The 19180-nt window shown below is 43.9% G+C and overlaps 1 protein-coding gene across 1 annotated transcript in view; it reads left to right on the top strand.

Moving 5' to 3' along the window:
• Window positions 1–19180, top strand: part of SRMS (src-related kinase lacking C-terminal regulatory tyrosine and N-terminal myristylation sites) — a 47744-nt gene that overhangs the window by 19759 nt on the left and 8805 nt on the right. Inside the window, exons 2-5 of the mRNA XM_081949732.1 lie at window positions 6743–6864; window positions 11591–11757; window positions 13541–13682; window positions 16087–16242. Of these exons, the coding sequence (XP_081805858.1) occupies window positions 6743–6864; window positions 11591–11757; window positions 13541–13682; window positions 16087–16242 (587 nt within the window). The remainder of the gene's footprint in view (window positions 1–6742; window positions 6865–11590; window positions 11758–13540; window positions 13683–16086; window positions 16243–19180) is intronic.

Here is a 19180-nt window from a genome sequence, read left to right as displayed (position 1 = left end):
CCCCCACAATAGAAAGTAGACAGTAGACAGTGTGGCAGGCTTGAAGTCCAAAAGAAAAGATGGCTTGCAGGCATGACAGGTTTTCTACCTGGTTAATTTCCAGAGGGGAGGGTGAGTACATTCAGTACTCAGAATTCTTCAGCCAGAATGGCCACTGAGGAGAATTCTGGGAGTTGAAGTTCACCTATCTGGAAGCTGCTCAGATCAGAAAAAAATACCCACTGATTTAATTTGGAGACCAGAAGATTGCACAGAGCAAAAGGAAGAATCAAAATGGTGTAACGGTGAAGGCCATGGACTGGCCCCAGAGAGTCCCAGATTCTAATCTTCCCTCGGCCACAGACTGAGGGAGTTTGAGCCAATCTCTCTCTCTCTCTCTCTCTCTCTCTCTCTCTCTCTCTCTCTCTCTCTCTCTCTCTCTCTCTCTCCTCCCTCCCTCCCTCCCTCCCTCTCTCTCTCTCCCTCCCTCCCTCCCTCCCTCCCTCTCTCAGCTCAACCAACCTCACAGGATTGTTGTGGAGACCAATAAAAGGAGAGAACGCTGTGCTGAGCACCTGGATGAAAAGGAAAGATATAAATTAAATCAATAAATATCAGTGATCAATTGGCACCATAATATTTCTTTTCTTTTTTTCTTTTCTTTTCTTTTCTTTTCTTTTCTTTTCTTTTCTTTCTTTCTTTCTTTCTTTCTTTCTTTCTTTCTTTCTTTCTTTCCTTCCTTCCTTCCTTCCTTCCTTCCTTCCTTCCTTTCTTGGACAGTTTTATTGATTTGCTATTTTGTTCAACTGGCCCAATGGGGTAATTATTGCAGAGAAAAAGAAAACCCGAGGAAGGAAGAGTTGGAAGAAACGTCCTTCTGAGTTCAGTTCCAAGTGTGGAGAAAGACACCGGAAACATGGTGGCTGCTTGGAAAGATGGTTTTAATGGTGGACAGAATCACATGCCTTGAATATATTGGGTGAAGAAAAAAAGGGGGGAGAGATGCTGAGAGTGCCTGAGTTTTATACTCTCTCTGGGCTTTTGAATTTGAGCTTGTATTCTGATTGGTTGTCAGACTCCCATGGGGTCATGCAGGGGCAACTCTGTAGGCTGTCCTGAGTCCCAGGCTTGGTTGAGCCTTGCTGGGTGATGATGTAATGATTCTTATTATAGCTCTGCCTGAGGGAGGTAGATCTTTGTTATGTAGAATAGACTTGTTCAGACCTTAATGGTCCATTGACAAAGTTGGGGCGGGGGGGGGCTGAATTTCTGCTTCCCTTTTAGGGGAAATGTTCTGTCCTTTTAATATTTCCTAAAATATTTCATTTTTCTAAGAGAGGGGTGGGTGCTAACTTCCTACAGAACAATACAAACTTACTGTATTTTTCGAAGTACCGTACAAGACGCACTTTTTCCCCTCAAAAAAGAGGGTGAAAATCTGGGTGCATCTTATATACTGAATATAGCATTTTTGGCCTCCCAAAACCCCGCCCCTTCACAAAAATGGCCGTGCATAGCCTTTAGGAGGCTTCCACCATTTTCTGCTCATTTTTGCCCCCCCCCCCCAGCAGCACCCTATAAGCCTCCTAAAGGCTATGCATGCTCTTATTTTGACAAAAAATGGGCCCGTTTTCGCAAAAAATGGGCTATTTTGGGGAGGTCTGTAGAGTGCAAAAACTTTTTTAAAAAATTTGCCTCTTCAAAATCTTATACTCTGGTGCGTCTTATACTGCGAAAAATACGGTATTTGTTTACAAGCTGCCCAGGGTCATATTACATCCTCCAGTCCCCTAATAATAATCTTGGTTGCTCTTCTCTACACTCTTTCTAGAGTCTCAACATCTTTTTTTAGATCGTGGGGACCAAAACTGGATGCAGTATTCCAAGTGTGGTCTAAAGTGGTGCTAACATCTTCTGGCTGGCTTAGCTTGTTCTACCTGAAGGAAAAACGTGAGGCCAGAATGGTGCTTTACGCAGTTCTATGGTGCTTTCAGATTCCTCTGCCCCATTTAGGGAACGAAGAGGAGAGGTGTCTTCAATCCAAGAGCTTCTTCCATTCCCTGCTATAAGGTCTATCCTTCTCCCAGAACGTTCATAGCTCCAGGCTGGAGATCTGATGGGGCTTCCACAACCTTCTTTGATGTCTCATTCCATCACCTTCCCTTCTGGGAAAGCTTTTATCATTTTCTCTTGATGGACCAAGTGGAAGAAAATCACAGAGATGTGTGAATCACTTGGTCTGGATCTTATAACATACCTTCATTATTTCAGGGTATCCGTGATGCAACATTTACTGCAGGGAGGAGTCCGTTCCCAGGAGTTTTAGTCTCTCCAATAGAGAGTTTAGAGCAGGGGTCCCCAAACTTGGCAACTTTAAGACTTGTGGACTTCAACTCCCAGAATTCTCCAGCCAGCTGGCTGGGGAATTCTGGGAGTTGAAGTCCACAAGTCTTAAAGTTGCCAAGTTTGAAGACCTCTGGTTGAGAACATTTGAACGGTTGGGTTTTATGGGTCTGAAGCCAAGAAGAACAAGAGGCAGAGCAAATAGGAGGTGACAATTTACTCAGATATCAAAGCAGGAGATTGTCCCAAAGGTGCTTTTTTGATGGCTCTATAGAAGTCCTTTCATTTCCCCACCATCCAATCATATTTTCTGCAATCAGGTTTGGAGCGCTTTACCTTGAGTTTGTATCTCTTGTTTTCCCGTGTGTTATTGCAATTGAAGCTGAAGAAGTCATTGACAGGTAGGATGTTGTAGCAGACAATTTTGCGTACTGTGTTTAGGTCCGACCACAGGCTGCAAAATTCCAGATTGTCCAAGGCCAAAATTTCGAGCCTGGTGGCATAAGGGATTCTACTGTGAACAGAGGAGTGGAGGACTCTTCTCGTGAAATACCTCTGCACTCACTCAATTGTATTAATGTCCAATATACAGTGTGGATTCCAGGCAGATGAGCTGTATTCGAGAATTGGTCTGGCAAAGATTTTGTATGCCCTAGTTTGTAGTACAATATTACAGGAGAAGAAGCTTTGCAAAATTAGGTTAACAACACTTAATGCCTTTTTGGCAATGCTGTTACAGTGAGCTCTGGCACTTACCGTATTTTTGGAGTATAAGATGCCCTGGAGTATAAGACACACCAAGGTTTTGAAGAGGCAAATTTAAAAAAAGTAGGTAGTTAGATACAGTGATAGACAGGGAGAGAAAGAGAGAGAAATACAGTAGATAGGTAGGGAGAGAGAGAGTGTGTGTGTAGGTAGGTAGGTAGAGGGATAGAGAAAGAAATAGAAATAGAGAGAGATGCAGTAGATAGGTAGGTGTTTCTGCTGGCACAGTACTTAATCAATGTAATTCTCATCAATCAGTTAAAGAGCTTTCCAAAAGGAAAAAAAAAGCTTTTGCACTCTGCAAACCTCCCTAAATGCGCCTTTTTTCATGAAAACAAGCCCGTCTTTCTTTCAAAAAAAGGCATGAATAGCCTGGGGGGGGGGGGGCTTGCAGAGTGCTCCTGGGAGGGGGCAAAAACAAGCGGAAAACGTGCCGTTTTTCGCAAAAATGGGCCAGTTTTTTGTCAAAAAAAATTGCATGCATAGCCTTATAGAAGCTTATAGAGTGCTGCTGTGGGGCAAAAAAACAGTCTGTTTTTCGCTGATTTCTGCCCTCCCCAGCCCCCAGGAACTCTCTAAAAGCTTCCTAGAGGCTCTGCACGGTCATTTTGGTGAAGGGACGGGGCTTCAGGAGGCAAAAAAAAATGCTGTATTCGGTGTATAAGACGCACCCAGATTTTCAGCCTCTTTTTTGAGGAAAAAAGGTGCGTCTTATACTCCCAAAAATACGGTAGATCATTTGAGGTGACTACTCCAAGGTCCTTGACAGAGTGAAGGTGGTCGACAAGATCATATCCGACCAGCTTGTATTTTGCATCTTGCCCTTTGAGACCCTGTCTATGGGCAGAGCATGGATTGTATAGTGGCCTTGGATCTGGGAGGGATAGGAAAACCAATTGTGGGGAAAGGTGGCTGGAATGGGAATGGGAATGGGAAATATTAACAGCAGCAATAACAATGGAAGAATGAGAAAGTTGGAAGAATAAAAATTCAGCCCTCCGTAAAGAGGTTCGTTCTTTCTAGCACATGTCAGGACGCCTTTACTTAACCGAAAGCTTTAAACAAGACTGTTCTTGCAGGCAACTAAAACAAAAGAAAGGCTAATTATTCCATTGAGGTATGAGACTAGACAGACATCTATCTTGGAGCTCTTTTTCTTTTGATGAAGAAGACTTGCTTAAAACTTTCCATGCCTGTAATTGCTCCATTGGAATGTGCATCCTCACTTTGTTCTGGTTTTTTTTCTCTATTTGTGGTAGGGGGAGATGAAAGCCATTTCTTCACGAGTGTTTTATAGCCTCTTGTAATTTTAATCCACCAAAGCCGGTGGAAGCTTCCTAGCTGATCTTGGTTGAACAGTACAAAACAGAACAGAACAATAAGAGTTGGGTGGGACCTTGGAGGTCTTCTAGTCCAACCCCCTGCTCAAGCAGGAGACCCTACTACCATCAGACAAATGGTTGTCCAAACTCTTCTTAAAAACTTCCAGTGTTGGAGCATTCACAACTTCTGGAGGCAAGTTGTTCCACTGATTAATTGTTCTGTTTCTCCTGAGTTCTAGGTTGCTTCTGTGCTTGGTTAGTTTTCATCTCGTGTTTCTAGTCTTGCCTACTGGTGCTTTGGAAAATAGGTTCTTTGTGGAAGCCCCTCAAATATTGGAACGCTGCTTTCATTCCACCCAGCCCTTCTTTTCATTAAACTAGACATACCCAGTTCCTGCAACCGTTCTTCATATGTTTTAACCTCCAGTCCTCTAATCATCTCTGTTGCTCTTCTCTGCACTCTTTCCAAAGTCTCAATATCGTTTTTATAATGTGGTGACCAAAACTGGATGCAGTATTCCAGGTGTGATCTTACTAAAGTTTTATAAAACAGTACTAGTACTTCACCTGATCTTGATTCTATCCCTCTGTTAATGCAACATAGGACTGAATTGGCTTTTTTGGCAGCTGAAGCACACGGCTGGCTCATATTTAAGTGATTGTCTGCTGGGACAATCCAAGATCCCTCTTAAAATTGCTATTATTGATCCAGGGACCACCTGTAAGACACCTGTACATTTGGATTAGGGGAGCCACACCTACTTAAGGTTTGGATGGGAGATCTCCAAAGCAATTGTAAGACTACAGGTAAGATGTGTCCATGAAAGTCACTAGGAGTCAGACCTGACAGAGTCTTTAGCCTTTTATAACATCAGGCAACCTCTGCTGTAATGTTGTAACTGCAAGAGAATATCCAAGATTGAATCTTGTATAATTCAATTCAATCCCCACCAAAGCCAGCTTTGTGACATAATGTCAATAAGGTAAAATATAAAAGTAAAGGTTCCCCTCGCATATATGTGCTAGGCTTTCCCGACTTCGCTGTCCAAAGAAAGCGATCATGTGGCCGGCATGAGTAAACACCGAAGGCACACGGAACACTATTACTTTCGCACCAAAGGTGGTCCCTATTTTTCTACTTGCATTTTTTACGTGCTTTCGAACTACTAGGTTGGTAGAAACTGGGACAAGTAACGGGAGCGCACTCGGTTACGTGGTGCTAGGGATTCGAACCGCTGAACTGCCAACCTTCTGATCCACAAGCTCAGCATCTTAGACACTGAGCCACTTTAATGTCAATAAAGGAGAATATTTATAGCTCACGGTTGAAATAAGGGGTCCTTGGTGCTCTCTGAGCTTGGCCGTTTTCTTGCCGACATTTCATTACCCAAACTAGGTAACATCATCGTCAGGGGAAATTTCACCCTGAGCTAACGAGGTCTAGAATCGACGGCTTTCCAAACAGCATATCTTCAGAAAAAGCGAAAATAGACCCGATAACATGTTCTAAATATGAAAATAAGAAAATAAACAAATCTATCTAATTGTTACATTTTGGCAAGAGCAATTATCATCCACCTTCTTGGCAGACAAACAGAAGATCCAAAGAAAACGTCTCTGGAATGTGTGATGTATATGAAACGTGTTAAGAAGCATGCACAGTAAATCATTGCTGATAAGGGCCTATGACCTGCCCAGTAACTTTTCAGTTCAGCTAGCAAACAATTAACACAGTGACAATCTAGCACTGATGATGTTACCTAGTTTCAGTAATGAAACGTCTGCAAGAAAACAACCAAGCTCAGAGAGCACCAAGGATCCCTCACCTACTTGAGGGCTAGAAAAAGAAAAAAACATTGCAAATAAGAAATTGCTATATCTTTTTAATTACAGTCGTCCAATTAATCATGGTTAAAACATGGAAATATCTGGACAAAGTCTCAGAGAGATGGTATGAGCGGAACTGGTTTTTTCATGAACTTGAAAATATCCCGGATAAATTTCAGTGCATGAGAAGCCAAAGTAATGAATCACTGTTTTGCAAGAGATGATGGAATTTCATTGTTTATGTAAAGGATAAGCATGCTGGAAACATCATGTCTCAAACCTCACGGGCATGTTCCAGTGTACCAGCACTGTGTAAATATTTTTAAACAAAATTCAAACAAAACAATTTTTTAAAAAAAATTCTGGAACAACCGAAAACACTTCTGGAGTGCCCTGAACATGACTTAGGAGTTTGAAATGTTTTTTCTTTCCTTATTACTTGTACTGAAGACAACTGAAAGGTAGGCTTATATAATTTAATCAGCTCTTGTCTCTTTTCTTCTCAGTTGGTACATAAATGGAATCACAAGAAATAAAGCCAACCAGCTACTTCTCTCCCCCCCAAATCACCACGGCTCCTTCCTTATTCGGGACAGCGAGAGTAACAAGGGAGAATACTCTCTGTCGGGTAAGCTACACCTTACTCTTCATGTCACAGGTAGACCTCTTATCACAGTCAACCTCCAAAGTTGAATTGTTTTTAGGATTAAAAGGGTCTTCCATGTTGAAGATCGAGCTGGATTCTTCTCCGTTATCTCTTGCCAGCAGAGATGTTCACAACTCAAGATGGTGATTGTGATGGTATCATCAAACCAAGCCATGGTCCTCATCAAGATGGCAGGCTGATAATACAATCAAGCAGGGGTGGTATTCACTTACTTTCCCTACCGGTTTGCAAATGTGAGCGCGGGCATGCACTCAGCCTTCCACGCATGCGCTTTAGCTAAAAAAAAGGCGCAAATGGGATGCTATAGGCAGGTGGGCGGGGCCACCCACGATTTTTGCTACGGGTTCGGGCGAACCAATCCGAACTGGCAGAATACCATCTCTGCAACCAAAGCTAAGACATATAAAAACAGGTAGAGATTCATGCCATCGTGGACACCAGCTTGGCTAAAATTGGGGTCTTTGGTGCTCTCTGAGCTTGGTGGGTTTTTTTTAGCAGATGTTTCATTACCCAACTAGGTAACATCATCAGTGCTAGAAGGAAGTGGGGTTTGTGGAGGAGGAGGAAGGGAAAAAGAGGAAATAGGAAGGACAACTGTGGGTCCTTGGTTCTTGATTGTTTTCTTGCAAATACTTCATTACCCAACTAGGTAACATCATCAGTGCCAGAAAGGAGTGGAGTTTGGTCTCTAATTGGATAATGAAAACATCTGTAAGAAAATAACCAAGCTCAGAGAGCACCAAGGGCCCCACATGAAGAATTGTCTGGACTCTGGAACTTTCTCCCTTGTGCAGAAATGAATTTCCCTTACTCTGCCTCTGAAATAGAGGCAGGGGAGGGGAGGGGATATCTTTAGTGCTGGGATTTGGGGTCCAACTCCTCTTAAGAAGTTTCCAAGAAATAAATAAAAATGGGTTAATGAATTTTGCACTGAGTTGTGAAGCCAACACCTGCTTAATTGTCAGAAGTATCAAACACTGTAAAATTAGTTTATTTTCACAGACAACCAGACACTGGTAGATCTTGTAGGGCAGTTTGGTTACTCGTTTTTTGCAGTTCCTGCTTTGCCTGGCCTCCCACTCATATTTCCTAGCAACAGAAGCAGGTCTTCCAAGAAGAAGGGTGACATGGTAGCTTTGCGGCTCTCTGTCCTCCCTCCCATAGGAACCACTGGGATATTTTGCAGCCAGGCAAATAAACAACAGGTAAAATGAGGATGCAGGAGTGGAGGTGGAGGCAGGCTCAAGTCATTTATTTTGCTTTCCTTTGATGCAGAGTTTTGCCTTTTGTGAGGTGGTGCTGGTGATTGTTTTGCTAAAGGATTTGGATCAGTTACAGGCGGGGCAGCAATTTTCACTGCTCAGCTTTTCTGGTTAGCAAGAGCTAAGTGGATTGTGAATTGCAACCTGGCAACTTTTGAGGGACTGGGGAGCGTGAAAATGAAGTTGTTCTTGGAATGCAAACACTTGTGTTTTGCACAACTCAGTCCAAAAGACAACCTAGAATGTGTTTGGATTTCTTCCTTCCTTCCTTATCAAGATCTCTTCTTTCTTTCTAATTCTTTTTCCTTTCCTTTCCTTCTTTCTTTCTTTCTCATTCTTTTTTCCTTTCTTTCTTTTCCTTTCTTTCTTTTCTTCCTCATCAATATTTCTTTCTTTCTTTCTTTCTTTCCTTCCTTCCTTCCTTCCTTCCTTCCTTCCTTCCTTCCTTCCTTCCTTCCTTCCTTCCTTCCTTTCCAGCCAGTATGTTCTCATTATTTGCTATTACCTAAGATATCTACTTCTTGTACAATTGGCCAGCCGGAAGAAAGGATGCAGTTAATATCTATCAGGATTAAAGAGAAACAGGGCCTTAACTCAGTTGCTCACATGTTACAGCTAACAGGCAACTGGATAATATCTCTAGATATTGAAGAGCAGTAAAGCAGGATGAATTGTTTGCTATGCAAGGAATCCCTAGGCACCCTGAAAAACAAATCTTTCCAATTTGCAACACAAAAGACATGAGTGTCTCCTCCACCCTAATCAGTATGATAAATTCATTCCAGAAAATTTGGATCTGAAAAAAAAATGTTAATTACTAATCGCACTCCAATTCCCTCTCTTGTGTGTAATTATACTAAGTGATGCAATAAACAAAGGTATTCTGCCTACACATGTTGGATGGAGCAAGGGATGAACTAGCCTCAAGCCACACCAAGCCTTTTGCACAATTAGGAGTGACTAACAATGGCAATAGGCCATCTAGAATTCTCATCCTTTCACAGCTGAGCAGCCGTGAATTGTGGTGACTGCAATTCCCCAGAACCCCAAGCCAGAAATTCCAAGAGGTGCCAACATAACACAGCTGGAGGGCACCTGCCTGGCACAGCTGAGCTAAACACCTGGAAACCTTCCGAATGACAGTTGTGCATGCAATTCCTTGCAAAAAAGTATGCCATGAATGAAGGAAAAGGTAGTGTCACTGCCTCAGCCTCCATCTGTTCCTGTTTTTCCCAACCTAGGCCAACATCCATGATGCCGGGAAGGTTGGTGTATTTTTCAAAACATGCAGAGATTAATTCCAAGTGTTTTGCCCCAGAGGCATATCTACCTTCTTAATTCATCTTAGTGAATCATGGAAAATGTAGTTTCCCATCAAACACATGCGACATCCTTGTGGTTGGTGAGACCACCTTTGGTTCGGCATATTCTGGGCACTTTTCCAGGGAATTTTTCAGATTGGAGAGAGCTCAGAAGACAAATATGACTTGGAGACTTCTTATAAGGGTAGGCTGAATGACAGGCTGGGTGAAACAAGGCTTAACCAATTTCGTTGTATTTAAGTACAGTGATAATAAAGATTATACTTATACTTAATAGCAGTGACTGTGAGAGGGATCTTGGAGTCTTAATGGACAACCAGCTAAATATGAGCCAGCCATGTGCAGGGCCAGCCAAAAAAGCCAACACAATCCTAAATTGCATTAACAGAGGTATACAATCAAGATCAAGTGAGGTACTAATACCACTCTATAAAGCCCTAGTAAGAATACTGCATCCAGTTTTGGTCACCACTAGAAGTGGGTTGTTGCCGGTTCGGCCCGGATCAGCTGAACCAGTAGTAGCAGCGGAGGGAGGCTTTGCCCATCCGCCCGGACACTTCTGTGCATGCACAGAAGCGTTGCACGCACATAGGAGCGTGTGCGGGAGTGCACCCAAACCGGTAGTAAAAAATTGGCAACGCATCTCTGGTCACCACACTATAAAAAAAGACATTGAGACTCTAGAAAAAGTGCAGAGAAGAGCAACCAGGATGATTAGGGGACTGGAAAATAAAACATACGAAGAACTGTTGCAGGAACTGGGCATGGCTGGTCTAGAAAAGAGAAGTGTCAGCCTCTGCTTTGCTGCTTGCTTTCGGATGCCATTGAAACGGGGAGGGGGTGAGATAACATGGTGTTTGGGAGGGGAAGCTTCAGCACAGGAGTGAATGAAGAAGGGAGTGGTTTTCTCACCATCTACTGCGCATGCTGCAGAGAGTGGAATTGCCGCCAAGGCCAACCGTCCGGCATACCAACCTGATGATGGGTTTTGAAAGTGCAGCCCACATGACACCTGTGGGGTGTGTGGATTGGACTGGGGGATGGGGTTACTAGGGGGAGGGAGTTGGGTCACATATTGATATCTATGATTACGCGCGCTTTTGCCTCAGATCTTGCTTTGCTTAGCTGCTATCTACTCATAACCAGTAAAAGTACTCTTAATTCTGAAATATGGAGTTGAGTGGTTTCTTTCTTGGTTACTGATGGAGGCTGCCCTGACAAGAAGGTCCAGGGGAGACATGAGAGCAGTCTTCCAATACTTGAGGGGCTGACCCAGAGGAGGGGGTCAAGCTATTTTCCAAAGCACCCGAAGGCCAGACAAGGAATAATGGATGGAAACTGATCAAGGAGAGATTCAACCTGGAAATAAGGAGGAGGTCAAAAGAAAATAAGACCCTGTCTTATTTCGGAGGTCAAAAGAAAATAAGACCCCAGGGGCCGGAGCTCTGCCAGCGGGGGGAGAAGGGGCAACACTAAGAAAGCTCAGATCACAAAAATGAATAAGAAAATCACATTGTTATAAACAGACCGAAAGTAATGATGAAACTATATCTAGATTAAATATCATAATATATAAGCTGATTGAAAATTTTTTATAGAATTAATATGCTGATTTTATACGATTTTGTATTGATGTTTTATACATAGATGTATCTTATGAGTTTGGAGGGAGGGGGCGTCTGCCATACTTGCAACTGCCAAAATTTGTATACCATTCCACCTACCCTTTTCCTTATAAATGTTTTAAAAAACCAATAAAATTTTCGAAAAAAAAAAGAAAAGAAAATAAGACCCTGTCTTATTTTCGGGGAAACATGGTAGCAATGCAACCCGTAATGCAAATTAATGTTGATATCACAGCATTGTCGTTGTGAGGAAAATAGGAGGAGGAAGTACTATTTGATATGTTTGCCACCTTAAGTTACTGGTAAAAAGGTGGAAAATAAAAGTAAAGTAAAATAAAGTAAAGTAAAGTAACGTGTAAATAAAATAAAATATCACAGAGCTGAGTGAAAAGCAATGCTGGTGGATATTAAACTAAAGGAAGGGAAATTGCAAACTTGACCCAAATCCTATTGTCTTCTTTTCTCCTTCAATCTTCAGTTCGTAACCATGGCAAAGTGCGACATTTCAGAATCTTCTCGGATCCTGCCGGAAGTTTTTACTTGGAAAAAGCGCATGTCTTCCCGAGTCTGGAAGAGCTCCTTGCTTATTACAGAGCCAACTGGAAAATCATTGACTGCCCTTTGTCTCAGCCTTGCATCCAGAAGGTAAGTAGAAGAACACGGCACCACTAGGTGATTTTTTCCCTCCATCTCTGACAAACTTCCAGGGGCTGGATGTGAGGCTTTTATTTGGGGATGGGCGGGTGCTTCTTTATCTTTGCCTTCCTATCAGCTTCTGGTTTTTCTTTTGAAATGTTATTTTCTTCTCAAAAGTCAAGCAGTTAATTTCAGTCGCCCCCTTCCAAAGTAAACAATTTACAGGATCCATTCTGAGTCGATCACCGGAACCAAAGTTTTATTCTTCCAAGCGTCCGGGCTCATGCTCAGGGAACTTCTCTCTCTCCGGAATATGTCACAGATTGGAACCTGCAAGATTTATGCTGGAACACACATATTTACCTTCATTCGTGTAAACTATTTAAAGCCCAGACCTTAGCAGTGAGCAGCAGCCGCCAAAAAAGCAAATACAATCCTTGGTTGAATAAACAGAGGCAAGAGCCCCATTTCCTCCAAATCAGCTGGGACTCGGGAGGCAGAGAAGAGATATGGGCGGGGCCAGCCAGAGGTGGTATTTGCCGGTTCTCAGAACTACTCAAAATTTCCGCTACCGGTTCTCCAGAACTGGTCAGAACCTGCTGAATTTCACCCCTGCTAGAGACCCAACACAACATCTGAATATCTTTTCCAAGGCTGCTAATACCAATGCAGGTTCTTCCTTGACTGTTGACGGTTGATCCTAAAAAATCTCCAGGATTCTAGACTAGATTGGGGGGGGAAAAAATAAAACAATATTGAATTGGAGTCAGTGATCTCGGTGACACTACAATCTTCTTATTCTATGTTCTAGATTAGTGTTGGCGAATCTTTTTGGCGCCGAGTGCCAAAATGGATGCCCGAGTGAGCGGGCGTGTGAGTGCTGGAAACTGGAAGATGTCTCAGTGTGCATGCACGTGCCCGGAAGATGATCTTCTGGTTTTCGGCAAGCGCATGTGCGCTGGCCGGCCACCTGGTCTTCCAGTTTCTGGCACACATGCGCACAAGAAGACCACCTGGCCGGTGTGCATGTGTATGCTGGAAACTGGAAGATCGTCTTCCTGGTGCGCAGTTGTACACTGGGAGGCTGCTCTTCTGGTTTCTCAGTGCTGCTGCGCACATGAGGACGAGCTGGCCGGCACGCTGGAATCCGTAACAGCAAAAGGCGAGGGCTTGCATGCCCAGAGAGATGGCTCTGCATGCCACTTTCAGCACACGTGCCATAGGTTTGCCATCATGGTTCTAGATTTTTTTTATCCCTTCCTTTATCCAAGCCTGGCCTCTTATGGTCACCAGAATATTTAAAAAAGATCTCTGGAAAGAATGCAGAGAAGAGCAAACAAGAGGATTAGGGGACTGGAGGCTAAAACATACGAAGAACGGTTGCAGGATTTGGGTAGGTCTAGTTTAATGAAAAGAAGGACCAGGGGAGACATGACAGCAGTCTTCCAATATCTCAGGGGTTGCCACAAAGAAGAGGGAGTCAAACTATTCTCCAAGGCACCTGAGGGTAGAACAAGAAGCAATGGGTGGAAACTAATCAAGGAGAGAAGAGACCTGGAATTAAGGAGAAACTTCCTGACAATTAGAACAATTGCCAGTAGTCAGTGGAACGACTTGTCTCCAGAAGTTGTAGATTTGGAGATTTTAAAGAGGAGATTGGACAACCGTTTGTCTGAAAGGGTAGAATTTCCTTCTTAGGCAGACTGGACTACTAGAAGACCTCCAAGTTCCCCTTCCAACTCTGTTGTTCTGTGATCTGGATTGTTTGTTTCTCGTTTTACCCCTTCTACAGAGAACGTCTGAGCTGGATCAGTGGGAACGTCCCCGGTCTGAATTCCAGCTCTGGAGGAAGATGGGCGAAGGATGTTTTGGAGAAGTGTGGGAAGGAATGTGGAAGAACACAGTGCCTGTGGCCATCAAAATTATGAAACAAGGTTTGTGGGGTGCAGAAGACGCATCCTCCCTTGCGCAATGCGCCTTGTCTGCCTGTTTCCTAAGAGGTGGATTAGTCAATCCTCCATGAGTAGACCAGAGCTGAACGGTGGGAGGGCCTAGATTGAATCCACCAACTGTGCAAAAGGAAATGAGAATGACTTCCCCCAGCTGGAAATTAGATGGAGAAAATGATACGCCATGATAATAGGAGAACAACAGAACAGGCACTGGGGGTACCACAATTTAAACCCTGCCCTAACATCCTTGCATCCCATCCCGTGCCTGGTCCGAGCGCATAGTCACAGGATTGGCATCACAAAATTGTGGCACAGTTTTTGCCCTGTAATTGTCTGGCACCCTCCCTAAGGACACTGTTGTTATCAGAAGTAATGAAAACAATGGTTCCCGCAGCAGTTAACCCAAGTGGTTGTTAATAAACCAGGTCAACTGATTGACCTCTTGGGTCACTCCACCCTCATAAATGAAAAGACACACGCGGAAGGGAGCAAAGTTCAGGTGAAGGCTAAACGCATTTTGGATTTGGAAAGTGCTACGTTAAACCCTGATACTAGGCGATATTCTGCACCTAGTCAGTTTGTACTAGGTTACTGGATCCTGGAACCCACGTTCCACATCCAACGTGAGCTACCCAAGCTAGACAGAAACTTCTTCTTCCGGTTCTCGTTCAGTTTGATGAAAGAATATTTCCACTTGGATTCGATTAAATGAGATTAGATTAAAATAAAGACCCACGACCTGAGCAGGCGGTTGGACTGGAGGACTTCCAAGATCCCTTCCAGTCCTACGATCCCAGGATCATATTTTGGAGAAAGCTTCCCTGGGCAGAGTATCCTTGCTTTTGTTTAATGCTTCTAGCAAGTATTCTGATTTTTATTGCACAAACCTTCTACTTGGCTTCCCATCCTTCAGTTTAGATCCCTACGGAAGGTATCTAGAGCTTTCTCCAGAACAGTTTGTAAAATCACTACTCCCTAGGAATTTATTAATCAAATTTAAGTAGCCACCGCTATCACCCATAGCAACTCTGGGAAGTGTGCGGCAAACAGGTAAAACTCCATATAAAAATCACAGATATTTTTTTAAAAAACTTTGAATTGGACCGAGAATCAAACTGGCAACCAATGGAGCTTGGGGAGCAGAGGTATAACAGGCACTGTTCTAGGAACACACATAGCTGCCTGCTCTATTGTATTCTGTATCAGCTGAGGCTTCCAGAAACTCTTCAAGGGCAGCCCTATGAAGAATGCATTGTAGTAGTCAAGCTGAAGGCGACAAGGGCATGAGTGCCTGTGAGCTGGGTCTACCAATTCAGGAATCAATTGCTTGAGAAACTGTAAGAAACTCTAATTATCGTTACATTTATGATTATCGTAGTAGCAATACTAGAACATTGCGTTATTCATCTCCATTGTCAACATAACTTAGCAAAGTTGACAAGTAGATTAGCAAAACAGGAGACATTCAAAAGCCTAAATTTACAAGATGCCCCATCACACGTGCTTCTCACCCCAAATTGCAAGATGATAAAGACAGGAGTCTCGGCCATCTTTCACCCAAAGTTATCTTCTTCAATCTTGGAGGAAACATATAGAGCAGTGTTTATATAGGGATGGAATCAAGGTCACATAAAGTGTTAATAGTACCACTTTATAATGTTTTGGTAAGACTACTGCACCCAATTTTGGTCACCACCACAATATAAAAAAAAGATGTTGAGACTTTAGAAAGAGTAAGAGAAGAGCAACAAAGGTGATTAGGGGACTGGAGACCAAAACATACAAAGAACAATTGCAGGAATTGGGCATGTCTAGTTTAATGAAAAGAAGGACTAGGGGTGACATGATAGCAGTATTCCAATATCTAAGGGATTGCCACAAAGAAGAGGGAGTCAAGCTATTCTCCAAAGCACCTGAAGGCAGGACAAGAAGCCATGGGTGAAAACTAATCAAGGAGAGAAGCAACTTAGAACTAAGGAGAAATTTCCTGATAGTGAGAATAATTAATCAGTGGAACAACTTGCCTCCAGAAGTTGTGAATGCTCCAACACTGGAAGTCTTTAAGAAGAGATTGGACAACCATTTTTCTGAAATGTAATAAGGTTCCCTGCTTGAGCAGGAGGCTGGACTAGAAGACTTCCAACTCTATTATTCTGTTTCCCAGCCTTGTGGGTTTCCAGGTGGGTGGACTTCAACTCCCCGAAACCCCATCAATAATCAGGCTGTCTGTGGAATTCTGGGAGTTGAAGTTCACCCTCCCAGGAAATTCCCACGGTGGAGAAACCGTGACCTTAGGGCTTCCAAATGTGCTGGGATGAGAGAACAAGCCCAGACATCGTCCACGCAAAGCAATCCATCTTGCAAATGTCTTTCATCTCCTTCACAGCTGACATGAGGGATGACTTTGTCAAGGAGATCAGGAACTTGAAACGTCTGAAACACACAAGGCTCATCAAACTTCTGGCCGTCTGTTCTGTGGGGGAGCCGGTTTACATTGTCACGGAGTTGATGCGGAAGGGCAACCTCCATAGTTACCTCAACAGTGAGTATTATCGCTTTCAGCTGATGCTTCCAGACCCAGTCCTCGTATAGTTGAATGTGAAAATAGTGGCCATGACAAATTACTAAAATCCAACATAAGGTACAGAGCAGAGGTGGCATTCAGCTAGTTCTGACCAGTTCTGGCAAACCGGTAGCAGAAATTTTGAGTAGTTCGGAGAATCGCCAAATACCACCTCTGGCTGGCCGCGCCCCCATCTATTTGCTGCACCCTGAGTACCAGCTGATCAGGAGGAAATGGGGATTTTGCAGTATCCTTCCCCTGGAGTGGGAAGGAATGGGGATTTTGCAGTATCCTTCCCCTGCCATGCCCACTAAGCCACGCCACACCCACAGAACCGGTAGTAAAAAAATTTAAATCCTACCACTGGTACATAGTCTGCAGCAATCTAGCATTCTTCAGATATCTGGATTATGGGTAGTCCTCAACTTATGACCACAATTGAGCTTCCAGGCCTGACACCCAAATTCAGTCACTAAGTGAATAGTTGTAAGTCACCCAACATGGTAGAGCTTCAATCTTATGGCTGTGGCTATATCACTGGATCTTTATGACTCCGCCTCATAGGTGCCACCTCACAGACACACCACGCCCTTACAGGTAGTCCTCATCTTACGACCACAGCTGAGGCCAAAATTCCTGTTGATTAGCAAGAGGGTTGTTAAATGAGTTTTGCTTCCTGTTATGACCTCTCTTGCCAGTTGTTAAGTGAATCACTGCAGCTGTTATGTTGGGAACATGGTGGTTAAGTGAGTCTGGCTTCCCCCTTGACTCTGCTTGTCTGAAGGTCGCAAAAGGGGATCACATGAGCCCGGGACACTGCAATGGTCATAAGTACGAGCTGGTTGCCAAGCATCTGAATTTTGATCCCGTGACTATGGGGTTGCTGCAATGGTCCTATGTGTAAGAAACGGCCATAAGTCACTTTTTTCAGTGCTGTTGTAATTCCAGTCACTAAATGAACAGGGGTGGGATTCAGCCATTTCGGACTGGTTCGGACGAACCGGATGCTAATTTTACATCTGGTTTGTCAAGCCGGTAGTTGCAAGGACTGGCTGGCCCCGCCCACCCAACACGCCCCTCCTGGGAGTCTCCAGGTGGCCCATTTTGCCAGGTAAGTGCAGGGCAAAAAAACGGGCCTCCCAGAAGTTCCGAAAGTCTGAAATGGGCCTGTTTCCCGCTTCCGGAGCCTGGGGAGGGCGAAAATGCCCATCCTGCCATGGTGCAAGAAGCCGAGTAGGGCACGCCCACCATGGCCCACCCAGCGACCGGGCAGAGAACCGGTTGCTAACATTTTTGAATCCCACCCCTGGTTGTAAATCAAAGTCTACCTGTACTAGTCTTCTGCGTGCGTGCACGTGCGCGCGCGCACACACACACACACACAGAGGCAGGCAAGCAGGCAGAGTCGAATGCCTTCCATGGTTTACTAAAGGCTATCCTATCAGCCGGGAAACCACCCAAGAACTGGTTCCTCCTTAAATGTAATTTTATAAATTCCCCCTTGGAAAGTTGCTCTCTATTACTTTCCCAAATTTCGTCTCCCTCCGGCGGTTGGGCAGCAACTTCCTTGGGTTCAGAGATGCCCTTTGAAGACAGCTCCAATTTCAGCCAAAGCAGGAGACGAATTCCCAATGCCCCCAACGTGCCACCCTTTTCTATGGAGATGTTCCTCGGCTGAGAAGTCTCTTGTCCAAGGGAAGCCAGTTTGGCTCCTTCCCATGAGAAGCTTCCTGCACTGAAGGACCTGACCTCCATTCCAGATCTGGTTTGTTACCTAAGACGAGGCAACTCCCTAGGAGAACGAGTCTGCAGCCAACGTTCTTCTCGGTTTCCTAAACACCTTTGCCTGCTAATGAGTTTCTTTCTTGAGTCATCCCGGAGCGAAATAGCTTTGCGTGGTGCATTGTGTTTACAAAGTGTAGTCTGATCTCATCTTCAGCCTTCCCGTGGACAAGAGATGGAACCATCAAACTGGTTCTCTTCTGAGGGTTAGAAGACTCAATTCCCCGCTTTGAGGGACGTGTCAGTCAAACCCAGATGTTAATCCTCCGAGAATCACGCCTGGATTGAATAAGGAAAGAAAAATTCCACCTTACTGGTGGAAAGAAGCGTAGAAGGTTACAGTTTTGTTTCAAAATTAACCTGCTAATCTGGAAGTGAGACTCATGGGGCGGGAAGCCCACCCACCCAGAAGAATTGAAATGTCTTTTTTTTTTTAAAAAAAAAAAAGGCAGAATATTCTATTTCCCCTAAAGGAGAAATGAAAAAAAAATCTTAAGGGAGGCAGAAACCAGCCCCAGTTTGTCTGCCCCCCCCAAGCAGAAACTTGAGGAAGCCAGAAATTTCAGAAATGCAGATTTGGTAATCCATTCAGAAAGAGTGGGTCAGACAGAAACTCCAGATAAGCAACAAGCCAAAGGTGGACAAGATCAGCTCAGACAAACTCCTAGGATTTGAGTTTCCATTTTTGTCTATAGAGCCAGCCATGACCCCTACATGAACATACACCCCCCCCCCCCCCGCAAGGAATCCAGAAGGTATAAAAACCCACCTGCTCTCAACTCCATTTTGTCAGCTGGCCAGAATCACACGTGGTTGGTGGTTCTATTTTATCAATAAAGGGAATTTTTCTTCCCAATCAGCCTCCAGCCTCCATTTTATCTCCGGTGCCATTCTCCCAGATTGGAACTGGACCTGGATATTTCTTCCAACAGTGGGTTTGCTTCAGGTTAATATTTTGTGTGAAAATTACCTAGAAAGCATTGGATTGTGCTTAAAACTCTCCTAAAATCTAGTCCTTGTTGGTATTGTAAAAGAACCTACCAGTAGATGCTGTATTTTTTATGTCCTCCGTCTAACAACTTCTGATACAACACTGCCCTCTCTTGCCGAAGAAGCATAGTCATTGACTTATGAC

This window comes from Natrix helvetica, assembly GCF_964273705.1.
Source record: "Natrix helvetica genome assembly, chromosome: 3".
NCBI classification, from domain to species: Eukaryota; Metazoa; Chordata; class Lepidosauria; order Squamata; family Natricidae; genus Natrix; species Natrix helvetica.
The sequence above is the reverse complement of the archived record's forward strand: the minus strand, read 5'-3'. Positions and strand labels throughout refer to the sequence as shown.